The 19,920-nt window shown below is 41.5% G+C and overlaps 1 protein-coding gene across 1 annotated transcript in view; it reads right to left on the bottom strand.

Moving 5' to 3' along the window:
- Positions 1-19,920, bottom strand: part of APBA1 (amyloid beta precursor protein binding family A member 1) — a 149,094-nt gene that overhangs the window by 30,634 nt on the left and 98,540 nt on the right. The window contains 3 exon segments of the mRNA XM_079112980.1: positions 4,186-4,331; positions 7,074-7,113; positions 11,024-11,119. Of these exon segments, the coding sequence (XP_078969106.1) occupies positions 4,186-4,331; positions 7,074-7,113; positions 11,024-11,119 (282 nt within the window).

Genomic DNA, 19,920 nt, shown 5'->3' with positions numbered 1-19,920 from the left:
TAACTCTTGGGCTGGGGCTGTAGCTCAGTGGTACAGTGCTTGCCTCCCATGTGTGAGGCACTGGGTTCAATCCTCAGCACCACATAAAATAAAATAAAAATACATGGTGTCCATCTATAACTAAAGAATTTTTAGAAAAGAGAAAATAGTAACTCTCAAATTCCAAGTTGTAAGTCCAATGAGCAATATTCAATCCTAGCATGGGATTGGTGCTATATGAGTGACAGACCCAGGACAAACAGTACAGAAATGGAAATGGTAACTTTAGCTTCAGGGTCCAAGTCTGCTCAACAAAAGCACCACAACTACCAGGCTGCACTGCATCCTTCCAGCAATAGTGAAATATTCATGAAGGCAGAGGAAAAGGGAGTCCCTGCAGGGAGTGCAGGAGGAAGAGCGGGGGGGGGAAAAGGGAAGTTTCTTCACCATGGTGCAGAGAAAAGCACCTCATCTGAGGTGACTCATCAGCCTGAGGTTAAGGATGCTGCTGCTAAATGAACTGCAAAATAAATTCCTAGAGCTTTTCTTTCTCCTTCCTGGGTGGGTACTGAGAAATCTGCAGCCTTGCTATGCTCTGCATTCCTTTTGCTCAGGTGGTCTCAAATAACTCGTTTCTGAAAGGTCTGGAGCTCTTAAGGAACCAATGTGGCACCATTTTCCTTAGAGAGTATCAGGGTGCAAGTTCTACTTGAGCTGGGCCTACTGGGGATCAATGCCCTCTTTTGTATCCTGTGAAGTGTGTGCATGCTCCTTGACACAGCCACTTTTCAGTGATGCTCAAATCAACAGTCATCTCTTTAAACTTGGAAAAGGCTTCCGGTTGGGTGTGAGGTCAATCTGATGAGCATTTAAATGGATGTAAAAGGAACACGAAGCGAAAAATATTTAATGACAAGCAACAGTTGCTTCCAATGCATAGAAGCATATTGTAAAATGATACTTAAGTTAAAAAATAAAATGCAGTCATTTGATTTTACCACTCTATAATGAATTCCTTTTGCCAAAGTAATTTGCTTGTAAAAACATGTTTTTTCAAATGCCTGCTCTGCTCTAGGCAGGTCTAAAATGTATTTATAATCTGACAGCCTCTAACTTGCCTATTCTAATCAACAGAGTCATGGAGTGATAGGTTCAAATGACTTGTGGAATTTTTGGATACATATCCCTTGAAAGGTTCAGAGTAAAATCTCTGACTTCTTATGAAAGTACCCAACTTCCCTGAAGAAAAAACAACATTATCAGGTACCACTGTGGAAATATGAAAACCTAATTTGGGCTACCATGGGCACTGGATAAGGTCTGATACAGGGATGCTGCAGTGTACCATGCAAGCTGCTTCATGCTCAAGTGATGTACCTTATGTCTTCCTGCCCCTTTTTAGGCTGTCTAGTTCTATGTAAATATCATAAGAAGAGGGGAGAGATGCAGACACTCTAGCTGCAGGAGCCAAAAGCTATTAGAAGGCAAATAACTGAAGTGCCCAGGATAAAACTTGAATCTCAAAAGTTTGAAACCTTGATGTATAGAACCTAGGGGAAACTAATCTGAAAGCAACTATCTTGAGCTAGTTTTTTAAAAAATTTATTTTATTGTAAACAACTGGGATACATGTTGTTTCTGTTTGTACATGGAGTAACAGCATACCATTTGCATATTCATATATTTACATAGAGTAATGATGTTTGATTCATTCCGTTATTTTTTTCCTGCCCCCCCACCCCTCCCACCTCTTTTCCCTCTATACAGTCCCTCTTTCCTCCAGTCTTGCCCCCTCCCACCCCCCATTATGTGCCATCATCCGCTTATCAGTGAGATCATTTGTCTTTTGGATTTTTGAGATTGGCTTATCTCACTTAACATGATATTCTCCAATTTCATCCATTTGCCTGCAAATGCCATAATTTTATTATTCTTTATAGCTGAGTAATATTCCATTTTATATATATATATATATATATATATATATATATATATACACACACACATATACACACACCACAGTTTCTTTATCCATTCATCAATTGAAGGGCATCTAGGTTGGTTCCATATTGAACTAGTTTTCTATCTCAAGAAACCCAGTAGGGGCTGACCTGCTGCTTTATTTTGGTAGCTCCTGGCTGCATTCCTTGTTGGGAGCACTTTGGAGGATAAAAATTTTTATTATGTAGCTCTATCTCATACATGAAAGGGTATTGAGCAGCCTGTCCTAGGAAATGCCCCCAGTCATTGTGACAACCAGAAGGTAAAAGCTAACCTGACAAGCTTGGGTTGATAGCTTACCAGTCACCTGGTGATGGTCTTTGCTTATTTAGTTTGAAAGACCAAGAAGGTATGACAATGACGTTTCTACTACGCTTTCAGGGAGTTTTCCCACTATCCATAATCCTGGGAGAGCCTCACTTTAGGAGAAGGACACATACCACAGAAGGGGGCCTATAGCAGCAGGGTTCCTGAGGCACAGACAAAGTTTATGTGTCCCTGACAAAAGGGGTCCCTGGAACAACTGGTAGGTCCTATCAGTGTTGTGACAATAGCCACCTTTGAGGTAGCTATAAAAGAGCCCCTGGTTTACACATTTGAAGATGTCAGCAGTATCAGAAGTTGCAGCATGGGCTTACTGTACATACTATGGGTAGTTAAGTGAAGGGGCAGCTTGGGAGAGAAGTGCTTCCTCCAAGCACAGAGCCGTGGTAAGAGCAGCGAGTGACATACGATGGCCCCAGCAGCAGGTGCAATGGAGAGCTGCTTGATGAGGAAGCAATGAGAGGGGACCCGGCGACATGCACACAGCATCCTGGGAACTGCAGAATAGCTGGGAAGCTGGGGGCTCAAAACATGATAGCTAAGGCAGCAATGGAAATAGGACCTTTTCAATATCCACCAACCACATGGCAGAACTTGGACATGTGCAACCACTGGAATCAGCTCAGGTAAGAGGCCTGGACCTCTGATTGTGACATTGGTAGCTGATACCCTTCTGCTCCTTTGGCATACCCTGTCCACCTGCTGGCTTGAGTCCTATGTCACCAATTTCTCCTCTGCCTCCTTCCTAGGATCTGGCACAGCCCTTCACACAAAGGTGCTGAAGGGATATTTTTCTTTAATCAAAAGATTAAGGTCTCTCTTTTACAGCCTTCTACTCATCCTTCTTTCTTATTCCACACTGCCATGCCAGGATGCACCTTGGGAATGTGTGAGAAAAGGCATGGAAAAGGGAATGGCCCTTTGCAGGGGGGTCAATTTTGCTCAGTTGACACTGGATAAGTCCATTTTGGTGAGTCCTAACTTATTCAAATTTGCTGGAAATGCCTAGTTCTGGATTTTAGAATTGACACTCTGTGGTTCTAAGGGCTGGGTGCACATGGCACGAACACATATTAAGTGTCCCTGTTGTCCTAGTGTGTTTATGTTTCTAGGTATTTCTGGCCTCGTGGTGGAGATTCTAGAGTTCTGCATTTTCATGGGATCAAACTGGTCTGGGCTTTTTCAAACTAGTTGTGAATGACCAAATAGGTTTTTTCAAGTCTTTGTAAAACAGATTGAAACAGGTTATGACTGGCTCAAACTAGTTTAAACTGGATTAGCTTTGCCCTGATTGATTCAGACTAGTCAGGTTAGATTTTCATTTTACTTGAAGCTAACTAGTTTAGGCTAGCTTGAACAGGATCGACTGGTTAAAAAGCAATGCCACCTAGTTTGAACAAATTCCAACACAAATGGTTAAGTCACTGACTCTGTCAGTGGACATCCAGGAATTTATCCCACATTTGAGGTACAATATTCAAAATGACATCCTTCCTCGTTGTATCAAATTTTCGGTCTATGACTATATGTATTCTTCCTCAAGACTAGCTAGTGAGAATGACCTAAATTGATAATGTTTATATAAAAAGACTCCAGTGCATATTAGAAATCCTTTCCTGTTTAGAACTGTGAGCAGGGCCATGGATGAGCCCTGCTTATCATGTTATTTCTTTTTTTTTTTTTTGCAGTGCTGGGGATTGAACTCAGGGCCATGTGCTTGCGAGGCAGGCACTCTACCAACTGAGCCATATCCCCAGCCTTATCATGTTATTTCAATCCACTCTCTAAACTTGGATTAGACACGGGTATGGGAGATGCTACAAACTTCTCAGATGCCTGCAGTTGCCCACCATCGCCCTCCAACCTTGCACACCCCCTCACCTTGATCCTGCTAACTGCTTCCTGGGCCTGCATCATGCGTACATTTTTGGAGGGAGTTTTGTCTGAGAGCAGCTGAGTAGAGCCAAGGTAATTGGCAGCAAAAATGATTCCATCGATCAAATCTTCAGGATCACAAGGTCCAGGAACTGTAACATAGAGAGAAGAGTGGTGAGCAAAGCCACCCTGGGCAGGCCCCCATCCAGATGATGTATCCCTTCCCCATGCTCCCTGCTGGCAGAGGTGGTCTAAGGCATCCATGTCAGCCTGGACTCACCCCTCCTTTCCATACAGAAGGCACAGTTTCTAAGAGCCATCTGAAATGATGCAAGTATTGACTTAAATCTGAAACAGAGTCTAGTGATAAGACTAACTTCTTAGGGGCAGGGACTACATCATACTCATTTCTGTCATATTTCAGTGCTGGCCACCTCATGGCTAACAGCTGGATGTCTTCTGAATAAATGGTTAGGTGAATAGAAGGCTGCCTTATTGGAAAATGTCATTTTATAGCACTGCCTACTTGTCACCCATTCATATCTCCTGGAGGAAACACATTTAATTAGAAAAACGGGATGTTTCAGAACATCTAGATTCCTATGATGGCATCTGACCCTGATGCTATGAGACAGATAACACTGCCCAAAGCCACGGTACCATGCTTGCCAACTTAGAGGCCATAATGCCCATGGGTCTATGCCCACACACTGATCAATTCCAAGGAAAATAAAAGATTTCTGTTCTCTCCAGCAGAGTAAATCAAGCCTTAATCTTGAATTTTAAATAGGGGCATCAAACTCTAATCAGGACCACCTACATACCACCCCCCAAATTAAAGTAATATGCATCATGCTCAGCAGCTACAGGTTCCTACTCTAGAACTCTTTGAGGAGGCAGGTTATTTATGATACGCTTTTTACTTGTAAAGTGGGGAATCACCACTGTAAGGTAACACAGACAGTTTTGGACCCACACTATGTTCAATATAAAGTAAAAAAAAAAAAAAATTGCCAGTCTTCTATGATAAGCTCCTAGTGATGGATTTATACTGTTACTAAATCGTTTTTTGCCAACCAGATATTGAGAAAAAAAAATCTCACCTGGGATAATTTTAAGAACCTTCCATCTGTTTTTAAAATATAATGTCAAACCCATCTTTCCTTTTTCTGTGGGGCTTTGATATAGCCATCTGCTTTAGCAGTATTCACTGAAAGGGGTCCCTTTGCAATGGCAGTGAGTATGCAGGTATGCCTAAGGGAAATCTAAATAATATTTAAATTATAACATAAGTGCCTAGCAACAAAGGCACACAAATATCAGATCTAAACAAATTTTAAGTTTGAGATATAACCTTATGCCATTTATCCTTCAGAGAAATTGACTATAATTGAATGTATATGTCTCTCTATCATGCCCAGAAATTAAAAAAAAGTCCCACTTTCATAAGTTCACTTTAGGCTTGGTGCCAGTATATTTAATTTTTTTTTCAGTGCTGGGGATTGAACCCAGGGCCTTGTGCTTGCAAGGCAAGCACTCTACCAACTGAACTATATCCCCAGTCCTATTTTTTTTTTAATTAAAACTATAATGATCCTGCATCAAAGAACTGCAGGTTTCATAGTGGCATTTTAGAGCACATTTTTCTACCCCATGAGGCCTGCAATTGCCCTGTGAGTCAAGGAACCCAGGTTGCATCCTCCCACTCAGGACTGGACCTGAAAATCCCTAGGTCTGGAGGGATGGATATGAAGAAGGGAAGTTCCAAACTTCTGGAAACTTCCCAAGGTACTCTCATGGAATTTCAGCGATTTACAAAAATGATGCAAATAACTTAAGATTATTTAATAAAGAAACAGGAGTTACTAAACCAAAACTAGGATCTTGTTTGAGCTTGTGGCCTGAGGCCTCATGAAGGTTTATGAACTCTGGTAACACAGTCCCAGGCAGTAGAGCATCCCAACCATTACCTCGCAGGGGCCAAAGACCAGGCATGGCCTCCTTCAAGAAGATGGCAATTTACTTACTTGAAAAACCACGTGCCATCTCCAGTTATAGCATCAGGGCCGCCTCTAGCCAGAGACAGACTCTGTGAATGAGAAACTGACACCCCAATAGGGTGGCATGACCTCAAATGCCACAAAAGGGATACAAAGCTTGAGCAATATTTTGGTCCCACTAGGCCTCTTGATGGGTTCCCCTTTTGCAGTGAATAAACTGCACAATCAGATGTGGCATCCCTGCAGAGAATACTGGAGTCAGCCTGCCCATTCGTCACAACCTGGCTCTGTGGCTTGCTAACTGCTTCAGCTTGGCCAAGTTATTCACCCTCTTGATACCTCAGTTCTCTTCTGCCATAACATGAGGAAAATAATAAAACCCACATCCCAAGATTAATGTATGGATTTAACTACTTATTACATACAAAGTCCTTAGAACAGTTCCTGACCCAGACTAGATGCTCAATAAATGTTACTCATCTAAGCAAGAGATAGGAATTGCTGACAATGTCTTACAAAGAGGAGCAAAATTTCTTCCCTCAAATTCATTCCCACTTGAACTATCTTTGAGTGATGCAAGAGGTACACTGGGCTAGCAGTAAGGAGACTTGGGTTTCAGATCCAGTGTGACCATAACTAAGCTGTGTAACACTGGATGAAGCCTAGAATCTCACCTCCAGGCTCAGGGTTGCTATCCACATGGGGAGGCAGGGAAGAGGGTTTCTGAGAGGTTCGTAGCTATTATACTTTAAGATCCTAAGACTGTTAACACTGGGAATTGGTATTTCTGTGGCCCGTTTTCCCACTATTTCCTTATCTCCAGTGCTTGAAATGCCCCAAATGCTGAATGATTCATATGCTCAATATTCAGTGCTCAATATTTTGAGCTCTTACCTTCAACGTAGGTTGGGAATGAAGCCAAGCTTTTTCTTGACTGTAAATTAAGACAAGAGGTTTCAAAAAGGCAAAGCATGATGAAATATGCATTAACACACCATCCATGCAACATGAAAAAGAAACACATCACCAGTGGCATTTGTTAACCAGTTTCAACCATTTTTGGTTGGAGAAAGGGAAGTGTGGAGAAAATGTGCATTTATTATTCAAGGTTACTTCAAACCCAGATTAGGCCATTCAAAGTGTTAGATAATCTGAAACGCCACATTTCATAAACAGAGCTCTGTCAGCTTAAATAATATCACACAGACCAAAATCTATAATCAGCAATTAAAAGGGCACAATTTATATTCTCACAATTCTGCATTCCATGGGAAAAACAGTTGGTTAGTCAAAGTACCCAAAACATAATTAATACACAGAAATTAAGATTCCCTGGGAGAAGTTTACTTGTATCTATGCTGCAAGGATCTCTGCTAAAAATGTGTGTTAGACTTTGTTTCCTCCCCTTCATCTCTTACTGATTTCAGTTGAAAATTGCATTATCTAAGTCATTATTATGTTTTCCTTAAGTAAGAACACAACAAGGAGTAAATTCAAATTCCTGGTATCTCTTATGTTAATATCTCCCCGCAGAGGCCAGTCTTCTAACAGCACTGTTGGAAGACATATGAGGAGCTAGAAAACCTTCTAGAACCATGACTTGGCGGCAGTTTCATGTAGCACTCAGAGGAGCAACACTTACCACAAGCTCCTTCCAGAAGGAAATGTCCTAGACATAACTCTGTAAGAGGTTGGAAATTCACTCTGCTTCAAATAGTGACAGAACTTGTAGCTGATAAATCTGGGCAGGGCTTAGTTTCCTGAAAGCATTGCAGGAGAGCTCATATTAAAACTAGGAGTCCTTATACAGTGCAAAAGGTAGTTGCATGGCCGAAGATTTTTATTGCTGAGGCATCTCCAGGTATGATGTGATCATTTAAATATAAGCCTTTTAGAGAAGGGTATCTAGCACGGATAGCGGCTCCCATAGATTGACCTCAATAAAAGGTAATGCTGGGATGTCATAAGGAAAATAATTCCTAACCTAGCACTTTATACAGCCCTTTATATAGTGCCCTTTACTTGGGAGATTGGAAGGCAAAGGTATGATTGATTAGTTAATACACTATGGTCTAATAATTGTAATGTTAATTGTTATGTGAAAAACTGGGTGCAGTTGAAGACTATTTCAATTCAGGGCAATGGTAAAATCCCTAGCAAATCACACAATAGACCACACAGGGCAACTTTGCAGGAAAACCTGGGGCAGATGTGCTCATACTAATGGCTCCTCACAGCAAAAGTGGGGGGATTTCTTGTGCATCAGGAATGAAAATGTTATTGGCCGCTAATGTATTTATGGAGAAATACACACCAAGTATAAGCCAGGTTGTGTGAATAGGAGAAAGAACTCCAATTTTAGTAGTGCCTTACATTCATTTACTTTCCAACTTTCCAGTCAGGACAAGGTCAGGTGAGTAACAACAGAATTCTGATAGACTTACAGAACAACTCCCATAAACCCTGTTACACAAATGGAAGGTGCCTTCCTTCATAATGGCTGAAGTCTTACATTATAATTCACCAACCATCTCCCTGCCCTTGTCCCCAGTAGCAAGAGCTCTGCAGTATTGAGAGTTACACTGCTTGGTCTCCAAATACATCCAGGATGCCATTTTGGATTTTCTTAGGCTATTAAGGATACTTTCCTGAATGTGAATGTCAAAGACAGTGTCCACATTTTAGCAGACACTACAAAAAAGAATTTCTTTAGTCTAGGGCCTATAAAAGTTGCTGTTTTATTTAGAGCTTACATGGTAAACATTTGTACATTTACTTACTAATTATGAACTCATGACTAGCTTTCTTTGGTTTCTGGGTAATCAATTAAAAAAAAAGTTGGTGAAAATGAAGAATCTTTAATTATTGCACACAAGGAGGATTTCATCATTATTTCTAAGGATAGTGCAGAAGCATGAGCCAAGTCTTGTAGAATTGAAAAACTAACAAATTTGCCTTGCTCATTATATCTGATGCCTAATCAAAGGCTGGATATTCAGACATCTGATTAGCCCTTTATTTTCTCACATGTGGACTGAGATGAACATCAGTCAACCCTTAGCACTCAAGAGTTAATAAGTTACATTCAAGAGCCAAAGTCTGATATCTTTGGGTTTCCCTGGGACTCACGCCAACCATGTGCAAGGCTGGAGGCTTCGCAATTACAATAATTACCGACAAGTTACCTTGTCCTTGCAGTCTGTGAGCTGGAAATATTTCCACTCCACAGGTAGCAGATCCTGGCTGGCCACTTGCGAGCTCTGTGACCTCACGTAAGTTACTTAACCTCTTAGCATTCTCAACTAAGAAACAAAGGCAATTATATCTACCTCACAGAACTACTTAAGGAGTAAATGAGGTACTATCTGATTTTCCCTGTCTGGTCCTTGGAATACTGTATATGCTCATAACTGATAATGCTCATTACTGCTTTATCATTGCAGTTGTCATTCTATTATTTTGGACCCAAACTGAAATGGGGGACCAGCAGAAACTGTGACCCTAGGGTCAGAGGACAGACTGGAAGAAGACAAAAATATATTTCTAGTCTAATGCTAGTGCCATTTCAGAGAATGTTTGATATATACTTTAATAAAAAATATGCTTCTCCCATCCCACGAATAGCATATATATTCCATGGCACTTTAAGGGTAAACTTTAGCTAAGACTCCCTTTAAAAGCCATCTGGCCACTCAGTTAAAACAGGTTCTCTCCTGTCGCTGATAATTTTAGTGTTGCATTGCAACAAGAGAACTCAATCATTCATTAGTGGCTCACCTCTTGACACATCTCTGCAGTATAGAAGAGGAAGCATCTGTATTTGGAGCTCATGCACAGATTATACAGGTCATATTTACCTGGTGCTGGCCCACAAATAGGTGGGATGACAGTTACCCTGGGCGTAAAAGGGCATTGGGTGCTGGAGAAGGTTCTTCCCTCTGGGAAAAACACCTGCCCTTTTGTAGCCCCAGAAACTTCAGAAGGAACAAATAGCATCTTCTCACTTCTTGCTCTCTGCCACAGCGCAACGAGTTCTCTGTAAGTAGGGCTGAACATGCAACCTGTCCAACAGGAACTCCTTAGAGTGGCTCCATGCAGTAGCATCCAGCTACATGTGCCTTTTAAGTTAATGAAAACCAACCCAGTTCCTCAGCCCCACTGGCTGCATTTCAAGGCAGGTTAGGAAAATGTGAGGTTGGGGACCACCCTGTCCAACAGTACAGAAGTAGAACATTCCCATCATCACAAAGTTTTCTTGGTCAGCACATTGGAGAGAGGTGTGCTGACAATCAGGTGTGAACTTGAACCATAGTCCCGGTAAACTGGGACATATGGTGCTTAGATTTCACTTGGGGCTGAAATAAATGGGTATTTAATAAACCAACCCATTTCCCAAATCAAATGGCAACTGAATCCATGGTATCAGAAGGCAACTGATGCCAGAGGAAGGATGCTGGTACTTGGATTTTCTGATGTCCAGTGTCCAGTGCTATCCAACAGCACTCTCTACAATGATGCAAATATCCTGTAACCTGCTATGTCCAATACAGTAGCCACAGGTGGCCACTGAGCACTTGAAATGTGACTAGTGTGCATGAGGACATAAATTTTTAATTTTGCCCATAAAAGTAGATTAAAATTAATTAAAATAAACAACCATGGCTAGCAAATAGGATGGAATGGTTTTACCATATAGGATAAACTATACACACTGGAGAGGAAAAACCAGAGTTTTCCTCCCTGAGGTAATTTGGGCCAGGAGTGCTGCAGGGGCAGCAGACATCAAAGAGCAGTGTTAGATAAAGCACAATGGGCTGATGGCTGTGCAAACACATGGCCCCTACCTCTTTATTCGTGGAGGCTTCCGCGGGGTCACTGGGATGAAGGGGTGTACTCGAGTGACTCTGCACCCAGGGTGAGGAACTGCCAGGAGATGGAGACTAGAACACAGCAAGAGGATAGACAGCAATGAGACCCAGGGGACATGGCAACACCCAGCCCAGGATGCGGGGACGAACAGAGGAGTCCAGCGGACTACTAATGATTGGATACTTCAGTGGAGAAGAACTCCTTCAGAAAGGAGCTGCCTCCAACTGCACAGAATAGGCCCTGGGTGTCCAGGCTTGCTTTTCTGTTCCTGCCATCCCTCCAAAGAGTTTTATAGCTCTGGATCCTTCTCTTTCCCCTTAGGCCAACTATTGAAAGAAAACATGGAAAAAGTTGGCTATCAAACTGACAGTCCTAAATAAATTGCCCTAAGGGTATTATACAAAGTTTTTTTTTAAAGAAGAATACAAATACCTAGATTAACAAATGCCTTCTAAAATCATGCCCAAGATAATCTGAATGGAAAGGAAAAAGCATATGATTTTAAAGATGCAGCTGGGACTGATTTTGATGACTGGAAACCACACTAGTGTTTCCCTGGTAAGTTCAGATTTCAGATATGTTGTCTGACTTAATTCAGAGAAATTTGGACATCCAAAGCACGTAACCTTGTATGCTCTTAGAATGGTTCAGAAATCCTTTGCCAAATGACACATTCGAAAATAAGGTTTGGGGAGTGGGAGGTGGGTGCCCAGGCAGGCCCTGCTAGACATGAGCGTGAAACTTCTGAGTTGGGGCCCACAATACAGCAGGTGCTCCGTGAGCAAATGACCAAATAAAGCCAGCAAGCACAGACCTGGGACAAACAGGCTCTGGAAACGTGTCCCAGATGATTTGAGAATATTTCTTCCTGCTCCTGAAATCCTGGGAGATGAGGGCACATTCAGGAGAGCCACAGAGATGGCTAAGAATTCTGCAGCAGTGGCCCTCTGAGAGCAAGGGCTCTGCTTCCCGGTGTGGGTCATGCCTGACGGCAGCCATAAAACACAGAGGTCACACAGGATACATTCTCCCAGGAAGTGCAGGGATGTGAGCCAGGAGAGGGAAGTCCCAGGCGAAAGAAATCAAACTACCCCTAGTGTTTGCTGGAATCCATGACTGACTGGCTGGCCCCTTGGGGAAGTGAAAGCCAGAGGCATTAGTAAAAAACACCTTTGCACAGGGAGGATATCTCACAAAACAACAGTTCTGGGGAGGAGAGCACATTAATAGACCAGGGGATCGCTCACATAATGTCCCATTAGGTAAAAATAAAGATATCTTTTCCAAAAAGTCTGAATTGTAGTGGTCAGCAAATGAACCAAAAGACAATACAGTAAAGTGCATTACTATTCAGATCAAGAGCTGTACGAACCCAGACTATGGATTGGACTTGTTTCCCATCAGTCCATATATTATCCAATTCTGGGCAGAGAGGTGAGGAGTAATGAACCCCTTAAATATTCACACCAGAAATTGGGCATTGCAGTAAAGCCAAGAGTGTGGGCACAAAGTGTCCCACAGCCCCTGACCACAGTGAAGCAGTCTTGACTACCTTCAAAAACAATTTTTTCTTGGCACCCAAGAAGGCTGATAGGTACTTGCTGATTTAGCATTGTTAGGTCTATTCAAAATTAACGTAGCAACGTCTTTGTGAGAATTAATGCCCTTAAATGTCTCCCAGTTTTTCAAATCTGAACAGTTTCCTTTGATATTTATGACTGGATTCCCCTAGCTCCCTGTACAACATCTTTATTAAAAAAAATCCTCCTGAGAGTCCCCTATTTCCTATTTATTCTTGGCTCCAGTGTTCTAAAAACAGATTCCTTACAACCTTGCAGGTACTAGATTGTCCTAGGATGATGTCCAAGCCCACATTATCTGGATAGTGGGTGGGGAAATGAATGAGGGAGCTCAGACCCCACAGCTCAGCTAAGTGACCAGAGCTGACTGCCCCTTAGGGAACGCTAGGGAAAAGGAGCTAATGAAACTGAGAAGGGGACACCATCCTCACAAGGCTCTTGTGGACCCACATCAAACGTTTCAGGGACTTCTTCTTGGAAGACACCAGATGCTGTAGCCTGTATGCAAAGCTCAGGTGAATTTCTTTCTGTGTGCACGTGTGATGAAACGACCTCCATCTACAGAGTTCCCTCTTCTCTCTTCCAGTCAGTATTCCATTCATAAGGGCTCATCTCACTGCTTTCTGTCTTAGTACACTTCCTCCCTGATGGTGTGTGCTGTTTGCAATGATCATATATATGTGTATGGCGCTCAGCCCCGGGAGCTCTTAGGTGATAGGGATCTTGTCTCCTTCAACTTATCCAAGTGCCTAGCCTTAGGTCTTACAGACACTAAATGCTCAGCCAATGTAGGTGCTGAATAAATGATCTCAACTTGCATGAGAAACAGATGCCTACTGATTTCTTGGTTTAGTTGTTAGTGGTTGCAAATACAAATAAGCGAGAGGGGAGCAGACCTCAATGGATGCAGTGCTGCTGTTTATAAAGCCTTGGAGTCGATGAGTCAGGCAGCTGAGGGGCTCATTTTCAGGGTAGAAAATGGTTGCCAGTTATAGATGGGGTCTGAGTTTTATAGGTCATGATGAGGGTGGATTAATCATTTTAGACTTAAGCAGAATGTGTCAGTTTGGGCAGTCAGGAAAAAAGCTGTAAAAGTCCAAAACTCATTATTACTGGGAAGGGATGAAAATCCAGAGCCCAGCCAGAGTTCACTGTTCATCTTCTTCCTCCGGGACCCGTTGTTACCCTTAGTTCACTGTTTTCTCCCTCTGGGATTCATCCTCACTGGGAAAGCATGAAAAACCAGAGCCCAGAGCACAGTCTTCGCCTCCTCCCTTCAGGATTCATTGTCCCTGGGAAGGGATGAATGTTTGCCTTCTCCGACTCCCTCCCTCCTCCTGGGTCACACTGCCCTCCTTTCTTCCTGGGCGTTGTCATTTTCCATATCCTTCAGTGGTCAGTGGCAAGCCCTCTTCTAATTCTGTCCCTCCATTGCCATGTGGAGAAATCCAATCTGGGTTTTGTATTAGATAAATGGCCTTTGCCTGTGAAGACTCTAACCTGGGCCCCAGTAAAGTTCTTTGAAAAAGAGCTGTCTCAAAAGAAAGGACCCCATCTAGCAAAAGCCTACACATCATCACACACCACTAGTCACCAAGTCAAGGGTGGACAGGCACCTTCAATCAGACCCAGCCTCCTTTGAAATAAAGATATTCAAAATTCTGCTTCTAAAACCCTTTCTGTTACTTCCAACGTTCACCTCTTTAAAGTGGAAGAAAACACAAATTAGATAATACTTTTTAACTTTCAAAGAATGTATGAGGGGCAAAATTTACCTAATAAAATATGAGAGAAAAAGTAGAAGTTATCAACACATATTCCTGTCTGGAGTCTCGTGCCTTCTGGGCTGTTGGGGGCGATAGTCAATCTTGAGCAGAGACCAAGTGGGGACAGTAAGTGTGGGTTAGGGAATTCATACAGGTTAGTGCTTGACAAGGACGAGTGTTCAGGATGCTATGTTTCAAGCTGACCTTCAGGGGTGCTCTTCTGTATAATTATAAGAGCATAATACCTTGTTCTTCTGTAGATTATGTCTGAGTAGACCCCTCACAACTGTGATCCAAGTTTTATTTCCCCCACTCTGGGACTCCACAAAGTAGAGTTCTTGGCCTCAAATCTTAATTCTCTCAATGCAAAACAAGAGAATAGTCTTAGTCAGCTGTTTTGCTGCTGGGACTAAATGACCTGACCAGCACAGCTGTGTAGAGGAGGAAGGGTTTATTAAAGGGCTCACAGTTTCAGAGGTCTTAGTAGATACAAGGTTGGCTCCATTCCTCAGAGTTGGAAGTGAGGCAGAACATCATGGTGGACGAGTTTGGTAGAGGGAAACTACCAAACATGACCAACAGGAAGCAGAGAGAGACTCCACTCACCAGATACAAATATATATACCCCAAAGCCACACCCCAATTCCCACCTCCTCCAGCCATACCCTATCTGCTTCCAGTTACGACTCAGTTAATCCCATCAGGGATCAATTCACCGATTAAGACTCTCTAAACCCAATCATTTCTCCACTGAACCTTCTTGCATTATCTCACACATAAGCTTTTGCAGGACACCTCATAGCCAAACCATAACACCCATCCAAAGGCACGGTGTAGAGGTGGCCTCAGCATGCTAAAACATCCCCAGGGAAAGGTGATCATTCATTTTAATTTGGAATGAACAACTATCTCCTAGGGGCAATCACTATGCTGCTGTGGTCAGGATGAAACAGACATGGTTCCAGGCACCCTTCCACTAGGCCTCTGGGGGAGGAAAGTGGCATGCAAAGAATTACTGTTCATTCATTCCTACAGTAGGCATCTTGGTGTCTACCTGTGTTCCTAACTCTGGGCCAGGATACAACGAGGAAGGCAATGAACTTCCAGAGAATGAGAGGAAGCCGACATGTGAAGACAGGGCTGTGGCCTGTGGCTAGGCTATCAATCTGTACTGAGCTGGGAGTGATCAGTTCTACAGGAGGGTGTGTCTTGGGAAGTGCATCATGGGAAAGGCAAGGCTTCTGCTGAATCCTGAACACTGTGCAGTAGTCAGGGAATAACATGGGAGGGAGGGAGGGAGGAGGAACAGCAAGGCTCTCTCAGGGCAGCCGAGACCAGGCCGAGGGCAGACAGGGAAGTGTCTGAGGATCACATGGGCTTGAAACACCTCCTACTCTCTGTCCAGGGGCTGATTTTTTTTTGTTGAGTCTTTGTCCTGTTGTCCTCACTGAAGAAGTCTGATATGGGGATTTCATAACTATTTCCTGAGTGGGGTTGGATGATCTAAAGGAGTGAGGGATCAAGGTTTTACTCTGGGCTCTCTTCCCTTTCCCTTAATCCTTTTCACCCTCAGAAATCTGCAGGAAAAGATGATGATGATCTGGAAGAGTTCACAGGATGATAATAATACCCCACAGCTAGTGGTGAAGGGCCCTGACTTTTTCTAATGGACAATGAACCCTTCTCTTCCAAGAAAGGCCCAAGGACTTGGGCCCAGCTTCCAAGAGCAAAGCTGTGGTTTGGCAAGATGTTTAAAAGATCTTGAAGGACTGGTGGAGAAGTTCCAGTCAAAGAAAGTGAGCTCTCCCCAGACCAGTGACTCAGTCATTCAATACTGAAGTCCTGACAGTGTCTGAATAAGCCCACATCCCTGCCTGTCCACAGGGAGCTCCCAGTGTAGTAGGGGAGACCCACAGGTTACGAGCACAAGTTGTCCTCTGCCAACAGTGGCCACTGTCTTAAAACAGCAAGAGAAAAGTTTAAGTCACATGTAAGAGAAGGCCCATGAAACTTACAGATTTCTCAGGAGAAACCTTATAGACTAGAAGAGAACGAGTTGATACATTCAAAATACTGAAAGAAAACAAACAAAACCAGACCAGCCAATTATGAATATTTAACCCAGCAAAGTTATCTTTTAAAATAGAAAGTTTTTGTCAAATAAGCAGAAACTGAGGGAATTCATCACCATCCGATCAGCCCCATAAGAAATGCTTAAGGGATTCCTATATTAGACATGAAAAGGTGGGATAACTATCATAGGAAAACACATGGAAATAAAAAACTCACTAGAAGGAGAGATACACCAAAGATAAAGAGAATCAAACCTTAGCATCACAAAAATAGATAACAAAAGAAGTTGAGAGGAACAAAAAATACAGAAAGTAAGCAGAATACAATTAGCAACAGGATGAAGTTAAACCATCAATAATAACCCTGAATGTCAGTGGATTAAATTTACCAGTCAGAGACTGGCTGAATGGATATAAAACCAAACAACAGCAATAAAAAAAACCACAGCTATATGGTGCCTATGAGGAACTCACTTCACTCAAAAACAACAGATAGACCCAAAGTGAAGGTTGGAAGAAAGATATACCATGCATGCAGAAACTAAAAAGTGAGCAGGAGTAACTACATTCATATCAGCTACAGTAACTTTAAATTAAAAAAAAAAAAAAAACGATAAAAAGAGACAAAGAAGGTATACATAGATAGATGAAAGGATATATTTGGCAAGAAGATATAACAATTGTAAAGACAGATGCATCCAACATGGGATCACTCAAATACATAAAGCAAATATTATTAAATCTAAAGAGGAGAGATTGACTCTATGACAATAATAGTGGGGGATGTCAATATTCCACTTTCCTCAATAGACAGGTCAACCAGACAGAAAATCAACAAAGAAACATACCGACACTATCCCAAATGGACCCAATAGACGTTTACATAACATTTCATCCAATAGCAGAATACATGTTCTCATCAGCACATGGAATATTCTGTACAACATATATTAGGCTTCAAATAAGTCTCAATAGTTTTTAAAATTAAAGCCATATGAGGTGGTACATGCCTATAATCCCAGCTACTCAGGAGGCTAAGGCAGGAGGATTACAAGTTTGAGGCCAGCCTAAGCAACTTAGGAATGCCCTGTCTCAAAAAAGTGAAATCATATAATTTATCTTCTCAGATCACAGTGGATTAAAACTACAAATCAACAAAAAGAATGGGAAGTATACAAATACATGAAAACTGAATATCATGTTTCTACTTGACTAATTGGTAATGAAATAAGAGAAATAAAAAATTCTAGAAACTAATGACAGTACAATAAATCAAAATTGTGGAATACAACAAATACAGTGCTGAGAGGGAAGTTTATGGCAATAAATGCATCGTTTTAGTCAGTTTTTGGTCACTATGATTAAAGACCTGACAAGAACAACTAGAGGAGAAAATGTTTATTTGGTGCTCACAGTTTCAGAAGTCTCATTCCATAGATATCTTACTCCATTGCTCTGGGACTGAGGTGAGGCAGAACATCATGGCAGAAGGGTATGGAGGAGGAAAGCAGCTCAGAACATGGAAATAAGGAAGTAGAGTTTTGTCCTTGTGATTATAACACAAAGAACAAAATATAAACCCCAAAGGCACAACCCAGTGACCTACCTCCTCCAGTCATACCCCACCTGCCTGCAGTTATCAGCTAGTTAATTCATTCAGTTGCTTAACCCACTGATGAGGTCACATCTCTCTTAATCTGATCATTTCACTTCTGAAAATTCTTGCATTGTCTCACACATGAGCTTTTGGGGGATACCTCATATTTAAACCATAACATGCATACATCAAAAAACACCAGAAACATCTCAAATAAATGACCTAATAATGTACCTTAAAGATCTAGAAGAGTGAACAAATCAAACCCAAGGTTAGTAGAAAAAAAGAAATAATAAAATGAGGGCATAAAAAATAAAATCAGAACTAAAAAAGCAGCTGGGCATGGTGGCTCATGCCTCTAATATCAGCTGCTTGGAGGCTGGGGCAGAATTAAGTTTGAGGACATCCTCAACAACTTAGTGAAAATCTGTCTCAAAATAAAAAATAAAAAGAACTGGGGGTGGGTAGAGCACCCCTGGGTTCAATCCCCAGCACCACACATACAAAAATCAACAATAACAACAAAAAAACCCCAAAACTAACCCCAAAATAACAAAGATCAATGAAATAAAGAATTAACTTTTTAAAACTGACAAACCTTTAGCTGGACTAAACAAGAAAAAAGTGGAGGAGACCCAAACAAAATCAGGGGTGAAAAAGACATTACAACTAGTACCACAGAAAACCAAAAAGATCGTAAGAAACTACTCTGAACCATCCTGTGCTCAGAAAACCCAGAAGAAATGGATAAGTTCCTGAACACATATAATCTAAAAAATTAAGAAGAAACAAAAAATCTAAATTGACCAATAATGAGTAATGAGAATGAAGCAATAATTAAAAACATCACCAGGACTTTACAAATGATGAATTCTATAAAATATTTAAAGAAGATCTAATTCCAATAATTTTGGAAATTATTCTTCTTAAACTATACCAAAAAATTGAAATGGAAGGAACTCTGCCGCATTCTTTTCGTGAGGCCAGTATTACCCTGATAACCAAAAGCAAAGGTACGAGGGGTTAGTGTTAGGGTTAGAGTTAGGGTTAGGGAGGGGGGCAAGAATGGAGGAAGGAAGGACTGTATAGAGGGAAAAGAGGGGTGGGAGGGGTGGGGGGAAGGGAAAAAATAACAATGAATCAAACATTACCCTATGTAAATTCATGATTACACAAATAGTATGCCTTTATGCCATGTACAGAGAAACAACATGTATCCCATTTGTTTACAATAAAAAAATTGGCATTAAAAACATCTGATATAAAAAAAAAGCAAAGGTACAATAGGAAAACTACAGACCCATACCACTGGTGAACACACATACAAAAATTCTCAATAAAATATTAGCAAACAAAATCCAACAGCACATCAAAAAGCTGACAGACCTTGATTAAGTGGGGCTTATCCCAAGCATGAAAGGATGATTCAACATATGCAAATCAATACATATAATACAAAGAACAAAAAACATATGATCATTTTAATAGATGTAGAAAAACAATCTGATAGACTGAACATCCATCATGATAAAAACTGTCAATAAACTGGAAGAGAGGGAATTGATCACAAAATACTAAAGGTCACACATATGAAAAACCCACAGCCGTATCATACCAAATGAGGAAAAGCTGAAAGTGTTTCCTCTGGGACCAGCAGACAAAATGTCTACTCTCACCACTCTTATTTAATATAGTACTAGAAGTCTTAGCAAGGGCAATGAGGGAAGGTAGAGAAATAAAGGGCATCTAAATCAGAAAAGAAATAGCTAAATTATTCATATTTACATATGACATGATTCAATTCACAGAAAAACCTACATACTCCACAAAAACTTGTTAGAACTCATAAATGAATTC

The sequence above is a fragment of the Sciurus vulgaris genome, assembly GCF_902686455.1.
Source record: "Sciurus vulgaris genome assembly, chromosome: 15".
Lineage (NCBI taxonomy): Eukaryota > Metazoa > Chordata > Mammalia > Rodentia > Sciuridae > Sciurus > Sciurus vulgaris.
Note: the sequence above shows the minus strand (reverse complement) of the source record. Positions and strands in the feature narration are given on the sequence as shown.